This window comes from Pieris rapae, chromosome 1, assembly GCF_905147795.1.
Source record: "Pieris rapae chromosome 1, ilPieRapa1.1, whole genome shotgun sequence".
In the NCBI taxonomy this organism is placed as follows: domain Eukaryota; kingdom Metazoa; phylum Arthropoda; class Insecta; order Lepidoptera; family Pieridae; genus Pieris; species Pieris rapae.
The window spans coordinates 1,035,211-1,057,231 of NC_059509.1; the positions used below are offsets into that span (position 1 = coordinate 1,035,211).

General features: G+C 32.4%; 2 protein-coding genes across 2 annotated transcripts; both read right to left on the reverse strand.

Annotated features, from left to right (window-relative positions):
* Positions 1-7,960: 7,960 nt before the first annotated feature.
* LOC110994444 (hydroxymethylglutaryl-CoA synthase 1) lies at positions 7,961-10,234 on the reverse strand. The gene has a single exon (XM_022261066.2). The coding sequence runs from the start codon at positions 9,819-9,821 to the stop codon at positions 8,448-8,450; it is 1,374 nt and encodes a 457-aa protein (XP_022116758.1). The 5' UTR covers positions 9,822-10,234; the 3' UTR covers positions 7,961-8,447.
* A 2,333-nt stretch (positions 10,235-12,567) lies between these two features.
* Positions 12,568-22,021, reverse strand: LOC110994473 (alpha-N-acetylgalactosaminidase). The gene is made up of 10 exons (XM_045629503.1): positions 21,745-22,021; positions 19,701-19,846; positions 18,124-18,298; positions 16,898-17,072; positions 16,340-16,422; positions 15,185-15,343; positions 14,843-15,055; positions 14,169-14,297; positions 13,474-13,549; positions 12,568-12,679 (listed from the first exon to the last, which is right to left on the reverse strand). Exons 2-10 carry the CDS (start codon positions 19,844-19,846, stop codon positions 12,606-12,608), a joined length of 1,230 nt encoding a protein of 409 aa, XP_045485459.1. The 5' UTR covers positions 21,745-22,021; the 3' UTR covers positions 12,568-12,605.

Sequence of the window (22,021 nt, forward strand, 5' to 3'; positions counted from 1 at the left end):
ATGGTTCATAATCACTCATGTTATTTACTTATATACTATATTAAGTAGTTAGCTTGTTACGAGGCAGAAGAAAAATGTTTAAAAAGACTTTTTTTAAATAAATTTAAAGACTGAGCAGGTCTGATATAAATATGTAAGGAATTCCATAGAAGGATACTTCTCACAGTGAAGGAGGAGTGATAGAATTCGATTTTAGAATATAGAATTATATTACAATAAATTAGATTAGATGAACGCAAATCAAACTACCGTTAGAGAGTTAAATGATAAAATTATAGCACTAGATATTTTGTAGATAGATAGCATGTAAAACTCAATAAATTTAAATATCATAAAACATATGTACTTAATATTAATTATAGATCCTAATGGTCTACAATGACATACCTACTGAAAATAATAACCTCTACCAAAATACTATAGTGCAATCTCGATCTCGCGAGATCTCGTGCGATTTCTCAAGATTAATCTTGAAGCAAATTGAGATCTCGTGGGATTAAATGGATTATGTCAGTAGTATCAGAAAATTAATTGCCTCAATGAATAAGCGTATCTCGTAGTATAAAATAACGTTGTTTTTTTGAGAATTTAAAGATTAAATTAAATTTGGCTAGCAAATACATCGTCAGATACCCTTTTAATCGCCTCCACGGCTGATAATGAGATTAACACCGCAAGTGTTTGGTTGAATTGCCTCTTTCAATCATTACAGAGGATGTGAATTAACGTGTTGCTGCTATAAAAACTAACACAACGAGAATCTGAGAGCACCTAAAAGTTCTTCAGGTGTTTTTGCGAGATTAGATAGATTAGACTCGCTCAAATAAAGAAATGAATAAGAAATGAATCTTTTACGGGGTTATAAGAGATTACTTGAGTGTCACCGGTGATTTTCAGCTGTTAAGTGCATAGTGACTGACGAAAGATGTCGTTTATCAGACATCACTCTCGGTACTCGATGCTTTTAAGAAGTTAATTTCAATGTTACTCATAAAAATCTATATAGATAGAGAGGGGATAGGGAGAGTAATGGAATTAATTATTTATTCACCACTACGAAGGCTTGTTTTAAATAATGAATATTTTGCGTGTTTATTATAATATAGTTAATTAATAATATAAACAGTTATAATAAATGTGAGTTACTACTTCTATCTTTAAGATATGGTCGTACTTCAAAAACCCAACATCATCACAGCCGTTTTCAAAAATCCCGAGATCTGGCGAGATTGTAATTCTTAATACCACCATCGTTAATTCGATCTCGACTCGAGATTCCCTAATACTCACGGCCGGTAGTTGAAGAGTGCGTTGCTGGTCTATGAAATTGATACTCTTTTTACTTGACTTAATTTGTTGAGTTGAAATTATTTATATAACAAAATATTTGTGCTATTGCTATCCATAACCAATAAACATATTTTACAATTTCAATACTTTTTAGGGTTCTTGATTAAGTTGGATTTAATAATAAGAATTATCGTTTCATTATCAAAATTTATGATAAGCGATTTCAATTACACATTGACTGTTAGTACATACTAGTGTTAGTACATTGTTACTATCGTGTTCATATTGTCATTTGTTATTTATTGACTTAATAGGAATAGTAGACAAGAACGTGTTGATATCAGTATGTATTTATTTATTAGAGTACCACATCATATATTATAATACATTTTTATAGTTTAACTTATGTACAATCTATCCCGTTGTTTTCGTTAAGTTGTAACAAGTTGTATTCACTTGTAGACATTAAAGTAAATACCACAACGATATCATTACACAACTTGGCAGGTTTTTTCATTATAGATATAATAAGGAAATACCTAAAACGTTATCCATGTATTCAACGACTGTTAGTTTTCGTACCTATAGTATTCAGAGTGTATGAGTTTTGATATTCGAAGTCAATTTTGTTAATCTTATATAGTAATTGGAAACAGTTGGCCTAGTGGTTTCCACGGGCGTCTCATTGTTTGGGTCACAGTTTGGATCCCCGGCTGTGCACCAATAAACTTTCCATGTGCGCATTTAACACTAGTTCAAGTGGACGGTGTGTATAAGGCACAGAAGGATCACTTTGTTGTCAATTAAAAAAAAACAATGATCACGAAACCTGTGGCCTAGAACTAAAAATATGTAGCACTATTAGTAGCATTTAGTTATGGGGCACACATGACATTATGTGCGTAGAAAATAAGGCGACAGCCTGACAAATATCACATTGGGTCAAACATACCGGTTCCCATGCGATGTTCTTCGCTGTACGTAAGTACAACTTTGGCACTCTAAAGGGCTGGTGCGACCGCAGAGCAGGTGGAAAATAATAAATGGCTCAAATATAAGAGTCTTTCCTCAAACTTCGATTTCATTCCCTTTGGGGTAGAGACTCTTGGACTATGGGGTGCAATGCACAGACGCTAATTAAATATTTAAGTTAGCTCCTGGTAGATTGTACCGGTGACTGCAGCTAAGAAAGTCGGTGTTTTACTTGTGCCAGCATTAAAGGTACTCTGCTATAGGGACGAAACTTTCTAAATTTGTTTAAATTTTCTATTTATTATTGTTTTTACTACGTAGGTTATGATAATTTGTAAATACAGTATAAATAATATCTAAATATATAAAACAAAGTTACAACCACTTACGGTAACTCAAGATCGGCTTGACCGATCTTAGTTATCTCTTTTTTGGTAGGTTTTTGGTAGATCGGAGGAGACTCCGCTCCGAAAAGCAAAATAAGTAATAAAATATTGGATAAGTTATCGAATAACAATTAATTAAGTGATTATACAAATGTAAATAGCATGTGGTGCCATCTTTTGACAAAATTACGCATAATTTTATATCGATTTCGTTTCAGTTCAAGAAATTCTGATCTTGAGGTGAAATAGGACATGTATAACCAGGATTGAATCTTGATCAAAGACATGTGTCGTCAATAAATGTTGTATATCAGAAATTGCTTTAACATGCAGTATCACAATATTGGCGCTAGAGAGAAGAGGCCTAATGTGTGTAACAAGCAATAAAACATTTCTGTTAAAAAAATGTTGAATTGAACCTTAATGAAATCTTAAATTTAGTTTAATGACTTATAGGCGGAACTAAGTATATAAAACAAAATTGGGTCTAAACAAATCTCTTTAAAAATCTCTCGAATATACCCTTCACGAAGCTTGAGTCAGAGAGGTGTTCTTTAAATGACATTAACTATGTGCTATTTAAATGTAAATATATTTTAGATAATAGAACGGAAGGTCTCAGATCGACGTATTGTTAAATGATAAAGAATTTTTTACATATTTTACACTTTGTACCATTTTATTATCGTGTTCTAAGATTAAAAGGCAGGATGAATAGATAGGTGCACGTTGCAGAGATAAGTAGCGTCGATACATACTCGTCTGTATTGCGGTGATATACTTTTCTTAATGTGACAACATTTTAGACTGACGTGGAATAAGTGATACCATGATGATCTTATGTTCCAAAATAAACGTATTTTTTTATAATTAAAAATTAATAATTTATTGGTGACTATCATAGTTCGAGGCTTAGTTACTTAATTCCCATCCTTGAGTCCATAGGTTCGATCCCCGGCTGTGCATCAAATGACTTTTAATGTGCGCTCTTAACAGTCGGTCGAACGATGAAGAAAAGCGTCGTAAAGAAACCGGTTTGCCTTAGACCCAAAAAGTCGATAGTGTGGGTCATAGAAGACTGATCAGCTACTTGCCTATTAGATTAAAAAAATGAACATGAAACAGATACAGATATAGGCCCCGACCTAAAGAGGTTGTAAAGCCTCTGATTTTTTAAAATCATACTTGGAATTCTGTACCTCCAGTAAGAAATTATAAAATGATTTATTTTATTTTATTATTTATAATATTCATAATCTTACATAGAAAGAAGTTGGTGTGGTGGAAACACAGTCCACCAGGACGTCGAACATAAATAATAATCAACAAAATCGAAAGTAAAATTATTTATTTAGTTAATTTCAAGATAGGAGCCTAATCCAAATTTATATTACTGTCTATTTTTTTAATTACAACAAGAAAGAGACCAAATGTTAAGTGATACAGCCGCCCACATTGCTACAGGTCTCGCAAGTACGTAGCCGGCCTTTTAAGAATTGGTACACTCTTTTTTGAAGGACCCTAAGTCGGAAATACTTCAGTGGGCAACTGGTTTCACATAGTGGTGCATGGCTGCTGCCAAGAAACGCTCAGTTGTGGAAATTTCAGGGAATTTTCAGGAAATCTATACAAACTTACAGTATCGATTATCAATATCTTATATCTATTGTATTAGTTTTAAAGACGATACAAATTACTATTTCACTACATAAATTTATTCACACTTTATTGCACAAAATACAAATTACATGAAATGAAAATAATCATTAGGTAGTCGTAGGTAGTTGGTAGTATTTGTAGTAGTAGTATCAACGTTCCCCCTTATGGCTATTAAGCGTTCTCTTCCAGGTGACACTAATAGTTTATGAAATGTTTATGGAAATTAATTAATAATTAAAAATTCGTTCTTTCCGTAAAGCGAAGTGCCAGGAGACTTCTGTGCTTGTGGCGGGAGCTAGGCTGGCTTAGTTAGCCAGGACTTACGCACAACGGAGCTTAAAGAGTAGGTGCGGAAAATGCGTCCACCTACCTTCAACCGTTTCTGCTCTGTTCTTCAATTTTTTTTAATGTTTCAAGAGGCAGACGGGCAGGAGGCTCACCTGATGTTAAGTGACACCGCTGCCCGTGCACTGGCAGAAGGCTCGCAAGCGCGCTGCCGGCCTAAAATAATTATTATTTTCTATTAGAGTTAATTAGACGGACTGTACAATGTTTATACTCAGTTTTATCTAATGTCTGGTCTATTTCATTCTCTTTATAAAATATTATCATCGAAAAGCCAAGAGCATGAACTAGTCATGACCTTATGCATATAAATTATTACATAAATTAGTTTACATATATATACGGCTTAAGTATTTACAATACACTTCAGATTCACCTAAATACATGCCACACATAAAGGGTTTGTATTTTTCGAAATTTCGACTTATTCATGTCAATTTGTTAAAATTATTAAGGTACAAGTCTCATAAACTATTAGATTGAGTTTGATGTAAACTATTCCTAAAGTGGAATTTAAATCTAAAAAAGATAATCTAAATCAGATGCTAAATTTAGCGCACACGACACCGTCATACCGAATATTACAATTGGTTTGTGACTATAACTAGCATATTATCTGAGAACTTTTGTTAGAATTGTCCACCAATATCACAAACATAAACGTCAAACATACTTCCATTTCTTTAAATCATCTGCTATCTCGACGATACGACCCTACTCCCTACGACGAAAGACATGTCAAAATTCTCATTTTTTTAATTATTAGCATTATGCGGCGCTAATGATGTGGCAATTTGTTTGTTGTCCTTGGTTAAGGCTAAGGTTGAAGCCGGTGTTAAAGATTTTAGATTCTGGTCAGACAACTAAATGCCATAATCACAATCGTATTGTATTTATGTACTTGTTTGAAAGCAACAAATTAAAGATAGACTTGTGCCTTTGAAAAAGGTCATTCTCCAAAGGAGGCAAATAGTTCATGCGTTTATAGAAAGAACAGTAAGAAACTAAATCATGTATGTACCTGATGAATGGTATACGATGCATCGTTACGCTAAACAGGATGTCCCACCCTATACAGTCGTGGAAGTGGATTTTTTATTTCAAAGAATATATATACTAAATACTGGCTAAAATATACGAAATCTATGTAAATTATTTGGAACGGAAACAAAAGTTAAAATTCAAGTGCACAATTCCTTACATTTTCGAATCTAAATATATAATCTGTTTTTGAAGATAGCTCTAGAAAACTGATCTGTGACTACAATTTGAAATACGCAAAAACAAGAAAAAAGACAGTACAAGAGATACAAATACCCTATTGCAATAACTGTATCAAAGTACAAGGACTTGATTACTTTGTGTGACACTGATAATTCCACACATGAATCACGAATTTTATAAAAACATCTTACTAAGAAAGTGATGAAGTTATACCAAGGTGATAACGAAGATGATTAATTAGATAACTTAGAAACTAATTCATTTATGTTTTTGCTACTATGTTGAAAAAATATTAATAAACAATTTATAAATTATATAATCATACTAATCAGTCTGAAAGAAGCTGTAATGATAATTGTATTAGTTACAGCTTCTAATAATTAACAATAACCTATTATAATATTTATAATAGTTTATTGTTAATCTCTTTTTAGAATTGAAGCATTAAATGCGTCGTTATTTTATACTTTAAGATCCTGTCTGTTTTAAAAAAATAGATAAGATGATAATTGAAAAATAAGAATATTCTATTTAGCAAAAAATAGCATATGCTTATTTTATGTTTTACTTTATTAATAAAAATCATGCTGATTATTATTTATATTTTATTTTATTTTAATTACATATCATTATTTACATTCCCCTAAGGCATGTATACTTTAATAAAACCCTATAAAGAGATATGTCTAGAAAAGTATATTTTTTATTGTAAAGGGTAAGACTATTCAAGTCATACCACCTTTCATTATAATAATATAAGTATACGTTTTAAAATAAATTAAATAAAAAACTATTTGGTATTATTCATTTGATATCTCCTAAGTATAAACCGTTAACTTAGACTTGACCGACAAGGTTATATAAAATGTATAATGTATAAACAGTCATCTATCGAGTTTTAAAAAATATGTTTAAATATACAAATGGTTACTATAATCATAAGCTTCAAATATCTTATAATTCATTTGAGAATTTTTTTAAATGAATAGATACATTTCTAGAGAGATTCAAACATTCATGACGCTCTCCTGAAAACTTCTATTTTTGACATGTCGCTTTACATAGACCGGCGATCTATTTTTTGTACAACCAAAAAACTTTTCTTATCTATGGTCGGCCGTCGGTAGAACCAAAAATAACGAAATAGACATAATTTCCCAAAAATAAATTATGGATATAAATATTACTAATATCTCTGGATAATATACAAGAGACATTACAATACCTAGCTAGTTAATGATATAATCGAATGCACACGTAATGGCGAGATTTTAGTTTTGACATTTGAAGTAGGTATTTTGCAAAAAAACATTACGATATATTTAAAAATACCTTGAAAATAATATTTGTTATCGTTTACTCTCTTATTTCTGTGTGTAGGTATCTTAACTATGAAGTTTTATGTCCTGTAGGTCACGCATTTATTTTTACGACCCTGATCGTCCGTCGAAGAAAAACGAATAGTATGCTAATAATAGGGTAATATGATTTTTGGTTTAAGTGTGTACGACGGAATTTATTAATAACAAGCAGTCATTTAAATGAAGGATTATTATACATAGTTAAATTTAATTAAAGCGAAGTTTTATTGAATTATGTTATGAGAATACGTACTAGACGAAGTACGCAAACAGCTGTTACAAACAATGAACGTAATATCAAGAACTAAAATATGATGTATAAAATCCTATTACATAAAAGCAATTATTAATTATTAAATATGTAATTATTATTAAAAATCCATGGAACAATTGCGTGAAAAGATACTTAGTATTTCTAGTTAGATTTCTTTCACCCAAATGTCCTAACCCTAATGTATTGTATAAACGATCCTTATCGTATTTTATCGTGGGTATTTTTTTTAAAGCACAGAATGTCTAAGACATAAATTATTAGAAAAAGTGGTGTAAACATATTTCTGTATGCACCTTGGTCCCGTGAGAAGGATTTCACACTCTTCTGTAACAATTTCTACTTGTAAACAAATGTGAGAGTATAGTTTTTTAATATTAAAAAAAATCAAGAAAGATGCTATAGAAACAATGAAGTTTAAATAGAGAAAAGTAGGATTAATAAAACATAACTTCTTTGCACAAATTTAATATTGAATTAACAAATACATTTTATAAAATATTGACAACACTTTGTGATGACATATCTTTTTAATGTTAAGAATATGTTCCCTAATTCTACAATAAATATTAGTGTAATAGTTTTCCACAAATAAAATGCGAAAATATATTTAGTGACTATTTTTAATAAGTTCCTTCCCAACCTCAAATACATACAACCACCAACAACCCTTTAAAATATAGATTAACATTACAAACATTCTAATAGAGTGCTATTGATTTGTTCCTATATTTAAAAAAAACATAACCAACATATAGCTTTGATATACATAAACAATTTCGAAATAATTAAGAATTGAACATGCATAACTAAAATTAAACACTATTTGGCCTTATAAGCCTTTTTTGATTAAATTGATGAATCCATTTAAATAGTTTTATAAATACATACACTAGACTTAATAAAGAATACTTTGCACAATAGCCCTTCAATAAATATCTACAATTTTCTATTATATGTACGCCTTCTTTGGTCATCAATTTTAATGAGGTAGTATGTACCTGGAAAAAGTGTGTCCACTGGACCTGAGGGCTCATAAGGAGCAGTGTGGTAGTTTTCTGTTCTAACTTGCATATAATCTGAGAACTTTTGTGGTTCTACACTCATACGTTTCTCTAATAGTGACACACTTTCATTAACAGAATTAATTAATTTCTCCAACTTTGATCCAGCACTCATGTCATTGCAAATATTAATTGAATACATAGTTGATGCTAAACCTGACCCGTATGAGAACAATGCAAATTTTTTTCCAATCAATTGTTCTGGAGACTTGCTTACAAGATAGGACACAAGACCTCCATATAAAGATGGAGTGTACATATTACCCACATTTCGAGCTAAATGTAAAGAAGGTTTTGTTTTTGCTTCAAATAAATCTTTACTGTAGGTCATAAATGCCTTCTCAACATCTCTATCAAAGTAGGTGTTTTCCCTCTTGAACTCATTGAACTGTGAGAGTCCAGGGAATTTACTTTCCCTTTCTTCATAAGGTGTATTTAGGAAATCATTAAAACTCACTCTAGCCAAAGATTTTTGAACTAATTTACAATATGGTGAGTGAAATAGCATTCCATCCAGACTCAATAAACCTTTAAAGTTAGGATCTATTGCTCTCATTTTTTTAGAAAATAAATTATAGCAGTTATCTAATGCACTAAGGTAGCACTGAATAGAAAGCTTCCCATCAACATAAGGAAACTCAGATGCAAGATCGGGTTTATAGAAATCATAGGCATGGGTCATGTATGAAGCACGAACACCACAATCAAACACTAAAGGTGCATCAGGAGCTATGAGCATTGCAACCGCTCCAGCTCCTCCAGTAGGTCTAGCTGGGCCTTTACCATAGACAGCAATATCACCTGCAACCACAATAGCTTTCCTTCCATCCCATGAAGATGATTCAACCCAATTAATAGCATTAAATAATGCTGCAGTCCCTCCATAACAGGCATTAGTTGTGTCTATGCCTTCAATATCTGTGGCACCTTCTTTGGCAAACAGGGTCATAAGAAATGTTTTTACACTTTTGCTTTTATCAATAATTGTTTCAGTACCAACCTCAAGCCGTCCAATATCATGAAGATTAATGTTGTTCTTTTCAATAAGTCTATGAAGCACTGTCAGGCAGATGGAGTTAATATCTTCTCTGTCTGTGCAAAATGCCATTTTACTTTGCCCTAAACCAATTGTATATTTGCCAGCAGCAACTTCATCAAATTTTTCCAATTCCACTTGATCAACATATTGGGAGGGAAAGTAAATTTCCATAGCGTGGATACCCACGTTTTCAACTTTGCCTTTGCCCATTGCGATAAGGTTAACTGATGAAGCACTTATATATTGACACAATTTTCTTGAAAATAACTGTAACTTGCGTCGCGGACTACTAACTCACGTCGCGTCTTGATTCAGACTCGCTACGGCAACAGCCAACAACTCGTTCAGTGTCGACGTCAGACGCAACCACTATTGACTATACCGCCGGTATGCGATCATCATACCATTGACCTACTACGAAACCGTTAACCTAACTTTCTTTTACTCTTACGCTGCTGACCGATAACAATGTTAATGTGATGCAAAATGTCCGGTTATATACGTAAATGCTCCATTAAATAACTACGCTTTAATTACATTAATGCTTTTGTTTCACAACGTGCAATTAAAATTTCATTCAATTCAAATTTTTAATTTCTGCAAGTCTAGGAACTTTTAAATTTTGACGTTTGAACTTTGATTTACGACTTTTGTCACCTTTTTCCGTTTGTCAGTGTCAACGTTTCAAAGGTTATCAAGATACCCTATTTAAAATTTTCAAGTAGTACAGATTACTTAAGCAATTCCCTCTTCCGTTCATTTAATATTTATTTCCATATATTATCGTCTTTCGGTGTAGACTGTAATGGCTTAAGATTGAATAATATATCAAGTTTATTTTCAAAATAATATTTACATGGGTACTCTTTCCGATATTGATTTCTTATTCAAGTATGGATATTATTGACTTAGTCACGACCCATCCTGATCACTGTACAACTTGCCAGCTGGTGGTATGTGAAATGTATGGTTAAATTTATATGAATCAAGTGTCAAGAGTATTTATCGTATATCGTATCGCGCATCTTCAGCATTTGAATTTAGAAAAAAACACGTGAGCCATGTCAGAAGTTTGTCAATGTTTAAATAATACATAGGTATTGAAATGAATTTTGTGAGCTGTCGGTGTATCGCATCTTCAGCTATTATAGCCGAAAATGTCAACATATGATCAAAGTTCATGAAATCTAATCAATCGCGATCCCTTGTTTCTTACTACAAAAAAAAACAATTATCAAAACTAATATGAAACGCATATACACCAAATATAATTTATGAGTATTTTTCCATTTATTAGTACCTCGATACAAACTCTATTTTGTCATTTAATTTGATTCTTATTCCACGATGGCTCAGGCAGGAGATATATATGTAATAGTGCATATTATTTATACAGAAACAGACGCTCTTCCCTAGACTGCAAAGCACGATGGAACGGAAGTGTCCGATAATTGGAGTACAGTTCGGCGAGATCACAGCAATTTGCGCGCCCTTATTTCTTATAAGACAAATCGCAATGGCAATTTCCATACAAAATCTGACAGTATCAGTACCACATCAAAGCGTTTTAAAAAATGTGATTGATGATATTAATAACTACGTACTTCAGCTTTCCTATGATAGACAATGTACTGTTTTAGAACTTTTCAATTTCATACTTTCTAATATGGACTAGAATTATGTGTTTGATCATCATTCTAGTTTGACTGTGCTCATAAAATATCGTATATTACGTTAACTTTCACTATAGCAGTTGTAACGGTCTCTTTAAGGTCAGTATCGCCTATTTAAATTCCACGCGCCACACCACTTGATTTTGACCGACTTCTCGAAGAGTGTGTAACAATTTGACGTGAATAGGGAATTATTAAAAGTCTATGTCGCTAAACTATATAGACTTTTTGTGCTGTAAGAAACACAAACATTTCTATTTGGGTATATGTCGATTACGTCAACACCAATAAACTTTAAAATATCATGTACAATTAATTACTCGGAAAGATTAAATATAAATTTAATCTTTATTATGTAATTAATTACCGCCAGTATTTTTGCCAGTTTTTTTTATTGACACAGGGATGTCTCAGTGGCGCAGTCGAATTATGTTATCACGTATAGTACCTAAGTACGTTGATTTATTTCCTATAATATTGTCAAAATTTCTATAAATTCATAGCTCTTGTTTACGTAAATCATTCGAAAAAGCTTTTCATAAATTTGACGATTATTTAAATTCTTCGGATTGATTTGCTCCAGTCCAAACAATTTGTTTGACTCAAAATTTGGCAATTAAAGTCACGCGAACCTTAGACTTGCGAACTGGTAGAAAATGTACATTTAGAATCAATATAACACATTTTTGTTAATGTTTATGATTAAGTGTACTTGGTTACATACGTATAAATGAATAAAGTTATATTGAGTTGTATTGCACAATCGTGCAAAATCCATTAAAATAACTCGCAAATGAACACAATTATACTTAATATTAATAGCGAAATTAATGACTAGTTGCAATTAAATTTATTTTATATGTTTTTGTTCGACGAACCGCTGACGAATGCTAACACGTCAAACTCAAACATTCTTTCTAGGCAGGAGGATTTATCAACATTCCAAGAGCAACCCCGAATCAATATTGAGTTTTAGTTCCACTCGATTCCAAGGCAGCCAAGGTAGGCAAGAAATGTCGCATATCGAGAGAACTATATAAAACTGGCTTACAGTAACGTAGGAATATCGGTAGCGGTAACGCTGTTGCTAAAGGAAGTTACATAATTGAGGGCCGGAGTTTTGGACAAAAACAACAATACGACATTTTCCTTCACCGTAACTAGGCAGGAAAGAAAGAAAAATCTATTATAAATGTCATTGTTAAAAAACATGGGTAAAAAAAAATAAAAAATTTATAAACCACACGATTGTTTACCAGGCTTACATAAAATAAAACAATCAGTCAAATCATATTATTTAATAAGTACTTAATAATTAATTTCATTGACGATTGGTTATTCTGGTGACTTTTATTTCATTCAATTTCATTGGTGTAAACTTGTAAAACTTGACGCCTGCAACAAAAATATTATTAAATGTAATTAGACGCTGGATCAACATTTCTGAAATAAAGTTACTTTTTATATATATGTGTATTATTTTTATACAACAAGGGGCAAACGGGCTGACGGCTCACCTGATGTTAAGTGACCCTATGAACACTCACAATGCCACAGAGCTCGAAAGGCAAACAAAGTCTTATGAAACGCTCAATTGTGGAACGACGAACGTAGGTGTTACGAGTGGAATTACAAATTCTGCTTCGACGTTATGCGAACAAATCCTCTGGACACTCTCTATAGTAAATTCGGTAGAACATGTAGAGAGACCACACAATATCTCTACGCAACGCCTAGGGAACAAGCCGTTCGGAAAGAGACTGTTCGTCGACGATTCGAATCACTCTATGTTGAATACGGTGCAGTGGGACGGAGCTGGTTCTGGGGAGCTCACACCCAGAGGTGAGAACTTGTGATTATCGGTCACTTTATCATGTTTCAGGTAAGAAGCTATGAATTACTATGCTACTAATGCATCTGTTTAAAGTATTATACGCTTCTGAAGAACCAACAGAGAAACTAATTGAATGTACCTGAAAACTACTGTGAACTATTGGAAAAAAGAGTGGCGGAGAGTTTGTTGCAAGTTCTTCTCTTCCGTTCTACGCCCTTCATTTGAGAACTGGCAGTAAATGTAAAATTAGAATCATTAAATGTATATTTCATTTTTTGTCGTTCGTATGTGTACATTATGTTACTTATATGAATAATAGATTTTTGATTTGATAAACATTAAATATTATGCTTACCCGAAGGATTAATTCTAGATGTGAATTTTTTGTCCTTTGTTCCGTAAGACCGTGAAGCTTCTTGGTCAAAAAGCTCCTGCAAAAAACAAGACTTTATGCAACAAATACAGTATTTTATCCGGAAGTACGAAGCCCGTATGTCAATTTTGACAGATGGAAGTCCGTTCGCCTTTCAGAATTTCATACTCGGAGTCAAGATTTCTTCAGCAAGCTGACTCTTAAGGTTTTGATGTTAGTAGATATTGCATTCAGCTAAGACACAATCGATTTCAATCTAATTTGATAGAAGTAAATATTCTTATCTATGGAAAAATGGCTTCAAAGATTTTGCCGTAAGTATGTAAGAAAAACAACGATCTAGACCAGTGTTTCTCAGTGTGGGGTTACCGCCCCGCAAGGGGCTATTTAAAAATTTCTTTAAACAATTTGGAATTTGAATTTAAGTTTTTCATTATGTTTTCCTATTATTTAACAAGAGAGTGAGTAAGAGTTTCTTACGTTAACATTTTTTATTAATATTAAACATTATCTATGTATAGGGTAGAGATAAGAATGATAGAAAGGCTAAGCTAATGTATGGTTTAAAAACAACCTAGCTGCAAAAAACGAATCTAGACGATACAAATGTCTACGTTAAAATGGTTTTTTTTTTAATTTTATGTATGTCCTTTTAATTTAATAACAATGCTATCTACCTCCACATGGTAGTTCTGTGCGGGTACCCGCATATCATCAAATGTAGCGGCTACAGTGTAGGGGGCGCCATCGTCGCGTCTGCTCACAAACGCCACAGCGTAACCATTTGACAATTCACGACTCCAAATCTGCGAATTGAAAAGCTCTTTAAGTTGCATTTCAAAGCGAAATGACACAATGTATGAAAGTATGAGATACATAGATTAACTGACGTTTTGTCTATTGACTTTGACAATGAATTGAATCATGTGCGTTTGCTATGCACAAAATAGTTTGTCCTTTTGTCAATATTTTATTTATTAATTATATTAATATAATCATTATTACAATCAAGAATACAGTGCACTGCCACAGGGACCAAACTATTTTGTTTTGATTTTCTTTACAATAAATTTTTAATTATTTTTATTATTACTTTGTAGGTTAAGGAAAATGTAAATACTTTATTAACCTTGTGTTGTTTTTATACAAGAAATGGAATCGTTTTAAGTGAAAAATACACGTGGCAGGGTTTCCAGCACTTCCGTAAACAAATTAAATAATTTAAGAATATTCTCGAAATTGGATACAAAAACTCTTAAGAAATAAGCAATACTATCTTAATTGCTTAAGCTCTATATTTCCTCCTGAAATTATCCTACTTCCAAAATCCCACTTCACTACCAAATCTTACCTCGCATTTAGACTTATTCCACACCCGCATACCCTGTTTTCCCATTTCATCCTGATCAACTGCAATAACTCCATCATTAAGTAGAATATTCTTGAACTCGTCTTTGATAGAATTCAGATCGACGCTCATCATCAGAGGTGCTGCCATGATCGACCAGACTGCCATCTGCACCCTTGCCTGGTCCACAGACAGGCCGTAGTTGCCGATTAAAAGCTGTAATCAGAATCTGGTTATTTCTGAACTACCTCCTTTGTGTTGGAAGTTCCTTCGAAAGAAACTTCATTCCATCCGGGTGAACCTTGACACCTTTCAGGATTTTTTTTTTAATTTAAGAATATGTACCATATCAGGGTCATTCCAATGCCCAGGCCCTGCAAATTCCACCAGTTCAGGTCTTTCCGCAAACCAGTCCATGATACTGGTGAGAGAAGCCCAGGAGTCCTGTATATCATCAGTGTTCCTCCACAGATTGCAATGTTCTTTAATCGACTTGTAGTCGGGCTGTAAATACAATATAAATTTACAATTACTGTGTTTACAGCAATACTGCAATTTATCCCCCCCCCCATCTCTTGTAGAAAAGTAAAGTAGTTCTCAAAAAATGATAGTACATGAATGTATTAATTATTTGTATGAATCCTCGAAAATGCATTTCGTTTTCAAGCATAGATAATATGTGTAAAATATTAAATAATTACTGTTGACAAATAAAAAAATACCACCCCTCCCCCCTATAAAAAATTTCCCCCCTATAGTAATGAACGACCCCTCACTCCCAAACGACGGCGTTTGTCAGGCTCAGAAGTATTACGCCGAAATCACACGATTCACGTCATAGATGACGAAATCGATGCAGCAATCTGAGGTCTAGACCTCAAATGTATATTAATAGATAAGATATGTAATACTTGTAAGAAATCCAAAAGATTCTTTCAAATATCTAATTTGGTACTGAGCGTAACTTAACCAAATCGGTTTTTTCTGCATCCTTTTGTCTCAGACACATCGAGTTTAGTGTTACGAGGAAAATACCGTTTTTTTATTAGATTATATATGTAAAAAAAAGACTGGGTCGGCCGCAGAGCAAGCGGAAAATAAACGGCTCAAAAATATAAAAGTAATTAATGCAACTTCGATTTTGATCCCTTTGGAGTAGAGACTCTTGGGCCGTGAGGTTCAAGAGTAGACGCTAATTAAAGAATTAAGTTGATGCCTGGTAGATAGTACCGGTGACAGGTAGGTCTGGTGCTTTCCTTGCTCAACGAATAAGTATCGCAATACAGCGAGGAAACGCTGCCAGCGTACAAGGTACACTGCCACAGAGACAAAACTTTTTACATTGGTTAATAGTAATTCTATTAATAATTGCATTATTGTTATTATTATTAATATGTCGGTAAAGAAAATTGTAAATACTATATATATGTTTATATTTTTGTTGTACTAATAAATAAAAAGCCCATAAAATTGAAATAAAATATCGCTTTTACAACTTACTTTGTCTTGATACGCAGGCCAACTGCAGGAGTATACCATTGGTCGGCCACTTTCATTCATTATTCTACCAAATTCAGGATATCCTGAAAGAAATATATAATAAGAAAATATATAAAAAGATTGCTGTAATTTTGTGTTCAACACGGCCCTGGAACTTTTGGTTTGATTTCCTATGAAATAATTCCTACGTAATAAAATTTATTAAGTAAAACGAAATTTAATAAGTAAGTTGGTATCGTCTTTGATTAAATTATATTAAGTCGCTTCCTTTTACAGTTTTTTTAAATAGAAAAGCTTGAGTTTTTTTTAATCGATTTCGTAAATATTAATGTTTCCAAAACATTGGTACCCACGATGCGAACGAAATTTTCGCAGTCAATTTCGACATCAAATTGTTACACCCTAACATTATACAATTTTATTTTAATTAAATTAATAGAAGAGAATTTTAATTAAACCTTTCACTGTGGTCCTTGTAATTAATGTAACGAATTCAAATTGCAAGCTAATTGTACTAAGGAATCTTTTTTAAATTAATTTTATCGCAGTAAATATTACCTGTATCCATTTTTGACAGTTCGACATTACACCCATCCAATTTTATATAATCCACTCCCCATCCTACAAATGAGTCCACGTCGGTCTTTTCATGGCCTAACACGCCCGGGTAGCCCGCACATGTCTTGTTTCCATAGTCTTGATATAGAAAGAACTTCAAGCCTTTTGAATGAAGCTGAAAAATAATGTTTTATAATTATTTTATTATTTCGTCTTACGTTTCACATTCTCACGCCTTCGTATATTCTGGCATTCCAATTAATTAATAATTTATCTCATTAACTTATTGCCTATTCTAATAATTAACTATGTAATCTAATTTCTATGTAGTTAGTTCTGTTAAACTTCACATTAAAGAAGTAACCGGCGTTAGGAAGAAAGTCTGCAGATTTATATGTTCATTCGGTCATATTCTTAGTAAACTCAACGAAGATTTCAAATAAATATTTTGTGCTTTTCTGAAACGGCATCTATGAGAAAAAAAACTATTTTACAATTTCATCACTAACAAATAAGGTTATTTTATTAAAAATATTGAGTAATTAAATGATATAATATAACTATTTATTTTTTTCTTCGTCGATTGTTTAAATACAGTAAAAAAGTTTATTCCAATAAGACATAAATGAGAAATATAACTCTTGAATGGCTATTTCGCAATAAATATAATTTATTTATAATAATGTCTATTAATCTTACCTTCCATAAGGCGGAAGAGACTCGAACAATAACTTAAGTATATTTTCCGCCATTTTGTAAGTCGTGAGCCGATTCTATTATTTTAATCGAACCATTTCATAAACTGGCCATCATTTTGACCATAACTGTTAATACTTATAAAATAATACTATATAATAAACGATAACCTCCCGAATTGTAATTTGTACTGTAATGTTATCAAGTCAAACTTCATTTATTCATATTGGTTACTACGTACGTTATTAATAAAAATGTCCAAATCTGATAAGGCCGAATGTGTAAAACTGCCATTCTACTTTCGCAATGGCAAGTAAAAAAAATATTTCTGTATTTGCAAAAAAAGTTGAATTAATGAAATCCTAAGTTTAATTAAAGTTAACACGATATTATAATACTGTTAGGTGGAACGTAGTTACCCGGGTCAGCTAGTGTTATTATAAATAAAGTTTTCCACGATAAATAATACTAATTCACGCATTGAACAAACAAATAATCTTCAGATATGTAATATTAGTACAGATTCTCACATAATCACCAATTGCCTTCATGCCATTAGGGAAACGTGTAGCATCCGGCACCAGTCTGCCATCCTTATCACGATCTTTCTCCATCCAACAATCATCTATGCCGACGTAATTATACCCCGCGGCCAGATAGCCGTCGCTCACCATTTTATCCGCTGTACGCCTTATTAAAGCTTCGCTGCAACAACATTATTATGATGATGTGGGAATATGTGACTTTAATGTCTAATCCGAATTCTGACTAATGTTGATACAGGACATTTGTTTTAGAGAAATAAAATCATAACTAAATTACTTCATAGATGAGATGTGTTCTTAATTCATGTGGGCAACATATATTATATTGAGCAATACTTAAACATGTACAACCTTAGTTTGTGAGGCAATTAAAACGTATACCATTAAATTGTAATTATTTTCACATCAGACTTATTAGTCCTAATTTCAATGGAAATATTTAAAACAATAAAACGTTTTAATCTAATATTTAAAGATCTTATCATAATTTAATGCCTTATTAAATCAACTTAGGACGCATTGGGTGAGGACTTCACAACAAAATTTTTAAACGCCTGTCATAAATGTTTTAGCAATGCCGATGTCCTACACAATAGTATAACTAATAAATTAAGGATACAATTAAGTATTGCTTACATTAAGTTGTTAGCCTATATTACACAGACATATATTTTCAATAAAAAAAAACAATTTAACACTTATTTCGGTTTCTTTTCAGTCAACATTTGTATGTTAATTATAAACGATTTTATTACAATATTTACTTGAATGTTTCCATTGCTTTTCAACAATCGTATTAATTGACGTGATATAGAAGTTACAACGGAATGTACTACAATAAGCTGCAAGTTACTGTAGTTTTATATTCGGGGTCCACAAGCCGAATTTACTATCTAATATTTGCCGTGCCACAATTTTATTATAACATTAATTAGTTATTATTATTCGTAATTAATTTCAATTCCTCGTTTTCCTCCTACACGTAATTATTTATTACTAGCTGCTTCCGCGAACTTCGATTCTCCTTAATGCCTAGCCTACCTTTTTAGTACATGCCAACATGGAACATTTTGCTATGCTACCCCCTTTTTTATTTTTTGGTTGATTTTTTACACCCTGTGTCCGAAAAACCCTAATATCTTACGGAACCCTATTTTTGTTCAAAATTAAATATAACCTATATTACTCGTGGTTAATGTAGCTTTCGAATGGTGAAAGAATTTTTAAAATCGGTCCTGTAATTTATGAGCCTATTCATTACAAACAAACAAAGTTTTCCTCTTTATAATATTAGTGTAGATAACCGCCGACATTACATTAATTAATATATTATTATGCGCATAAGAGACAGATAAAAACTCATACTATGAAATGGCCGTCTTATACTATAAAATTACATTTACTTGAAATTAATAAAAAATAAAAAATTAGACTTTCAAACGACATTAAATCACATCTTATCTGGATCATAACTTTGGGAGTAATAAATCGCGTTAAGTGTTAACAAAACTATAAAAGCTAGATCGAAATCAGTCACTGTATCTTTGAATCTTTACTTTTACCTTATACATTCATCCGGATACATCTTGCAGTCTGTGATGCATCTAAAGCGTTGCCATGTCAACCATCCCATAGGCGGAGTCAAAGCCAGTCCATTTTCCAACGCCGAGGTTACGCCAAGCACGCAAAATACCAAAAGCACATACATCTGTGAAATTTAAATTATTAGAACTGCAATCGTATTGCTAAGAAAACGTCTATAGCGTAACGATGTCCACTTTAATATGTAAACCGATTGTTATTATCAAAGGTTATTGACCTTATATTCAGATGACCAATGAAATTAATATTTGATAAAAAATCGATAGTTTAAGGTATGATTAAATATTTGTAATAACTAATTTAACTAAATGATATCTCTTTTCATCAAAGCGTAAACTTAATTTGACAGAAATATACCTACTTTAGTTAATTGATTTTATTTTTAACGATTATATTACGTTATACGCTATTTTAATTTAATATGAAACTGGAGTAATCTTAACAGTGGAATGTCTACAATTCCACTGGTGATAGATTTAAGATTTAAGTTGGTGGACTTTCCGCACATAGATTCATAATTGGTCCGTTGTGCATAAAGTCCAGGCTAATTTAGTCACACTAACTCCTTCCAGAAGCGCAAAAGTCTCCTGGTCACAGGCTTTGCGGAGAGATGAGAAGTCGGTTTTTTACTCTATTCGGAATTAGCTTTATGGCTTATAATTGGCTAACGTGGTGGGACTTTCTGGTTCCTTTAAACATTTCGAGTGCTCCTGTTGTCGGGAAGGGGGGAGCGACCAGTGGCTAAGGTCGAGAAGTTTCAAATCTCAGATTCCAGGAACTTCGTTCGTTTCGTCGCCGTGTCGAGTAAATCTTACGCTTAATAGACTAACGTTGTAAGAATGGTTATATTGATGTAAATGAATTTTGAAGCATTATTTCTGTGACACGGGCATTGGCGAAAGCAGTGGAAACGTCACACGACCAATTAGTAGAAGTAGTATTCAATTGGGGTTTATTTTTTAGCAGTTTGACCTTTGCGTTTTATCTCAATCAATTAAAACAAGCAATCAAAAAAAGCCAATTAACATTGTTAGAATTATTATAGGACTCTTAATCAATTTTGAAGCAGCCTCTCTTATTTCTACGTAGTATTCAATTAAGAAAGTATTTTTCTTGGCTGTTTGACCTCTTATCTCAATCAGTAAGCCTTTTTTTATTGCCCTTACTATGTAGCAAGAATTAAAGATTCATCCCACACGTTTTAACCTTAATAAAACTTCCTACGCCTACTGTCTTGATGACGACGTTTCAAAATATACTGTATAGAATACACAAAGATAGGAAGCATGTTTTTGGATTTTCATAACATAATATTTACATAACATCTCACGAGAATATGTCGAAGGTATTGAAATAACAGTGTGACATCGAGGAACAACCCCAAAGCCACTGCACATGTTTTGTAATAGAGTCCGATGAATAATATGAGTATCTACATGTTTTCTGCGACCCTGGTAATTATAATTTTCGTTACGAAAAAAATTCAAACGTATTATCTAGTAAAATAATGTTAAATATCAGAATAAACTATATTGTTGACTGTATATAACTTCAGAGTGTCGGTTTTTTCTCACGGTGTGCATGCGCATCGTAGAAATGTATTCTCATTTCTCATCATTTTTCCCTAACGCGCAAAAAGAAACACGGCTTGTTCGAACTTCGAAGTGGGTAGATTATGCAATTTTTTTTACGCACTAGCGCACCCGTCAGACTTTACCTATGCACGTCTTACATACAAAAAAGTAAATCGAAATCTAGTCTCTAATCCACACTAACACAAAAATTTCATCTTATTCGTTTAAGAGGAGTTTAATTACAAACACGTAAAGAAGATATATATATACATATATAAAGATTAAGAATGTTTAAAATACATCGACGTACAAACCCCATAATTCGTAACTATTTTAATATTTACATTTAAATGTATTCATCGTACTTAAACTCCGGTTCTTAAATTAAAAAACTGTATTAAAATAAATTTTCAAATATATTAGCACTTACCTCCTTAGCAGAGTTTTGAAAACAACATTCGAGTGTACCGCAATATATATGTTTAGAAATGCGATAACAAGGGAATTTTTTAGGAACGCAGTAGCAGTTATCTCTCTAAGTTTCCATTACTTACACACTGCACTCGAATTTTCAAAGTACTGTACACAAAAAGATACCGCACAAACCATTGAAGACAAATAAATTGTTAAAATTGTTGCGTACTCTTTACAAAGTGGGTTAAACTTTTGTAATAATAATATAAAAAATCTATAATTTTTCATGCTCT

What these genes read in the sequence shown, in the direction of transcription:
- LOC110994473 (XM_045629503.1), bottom strand. Translation starts at nt 19,846, where the DNA reads ATGTATGTGCTTTTGGTATTTTGCGTGCTTGGCGTAACCTCGGCGTTG. An exon ending in GGCCTGCGTATCAAGACAAA is followed by an intron (nt 15,344 to 16,339) that starts GTAAGTTGTAAA and finishes TTGTATTTACAG; the next exon opens with CCCGACTACAAGTCGATTAA. An exon ending in ATTGGAATGACCCTGATATG is followed by an intron (nt 15,056 to 15,184) that starts GTACATATTCTT and finishes TTCTGATTACAG; the next exon opens with CTTTTAATCGGCAACTACGG.
- LOC110994444 (XM_022261066.2), bottom strand. Translation starts at nt 9,821, where the DNA reads ATGGGCAAAGGCAAAGTTGAAAACGTGGGTATCCACGCTATGGAAATT.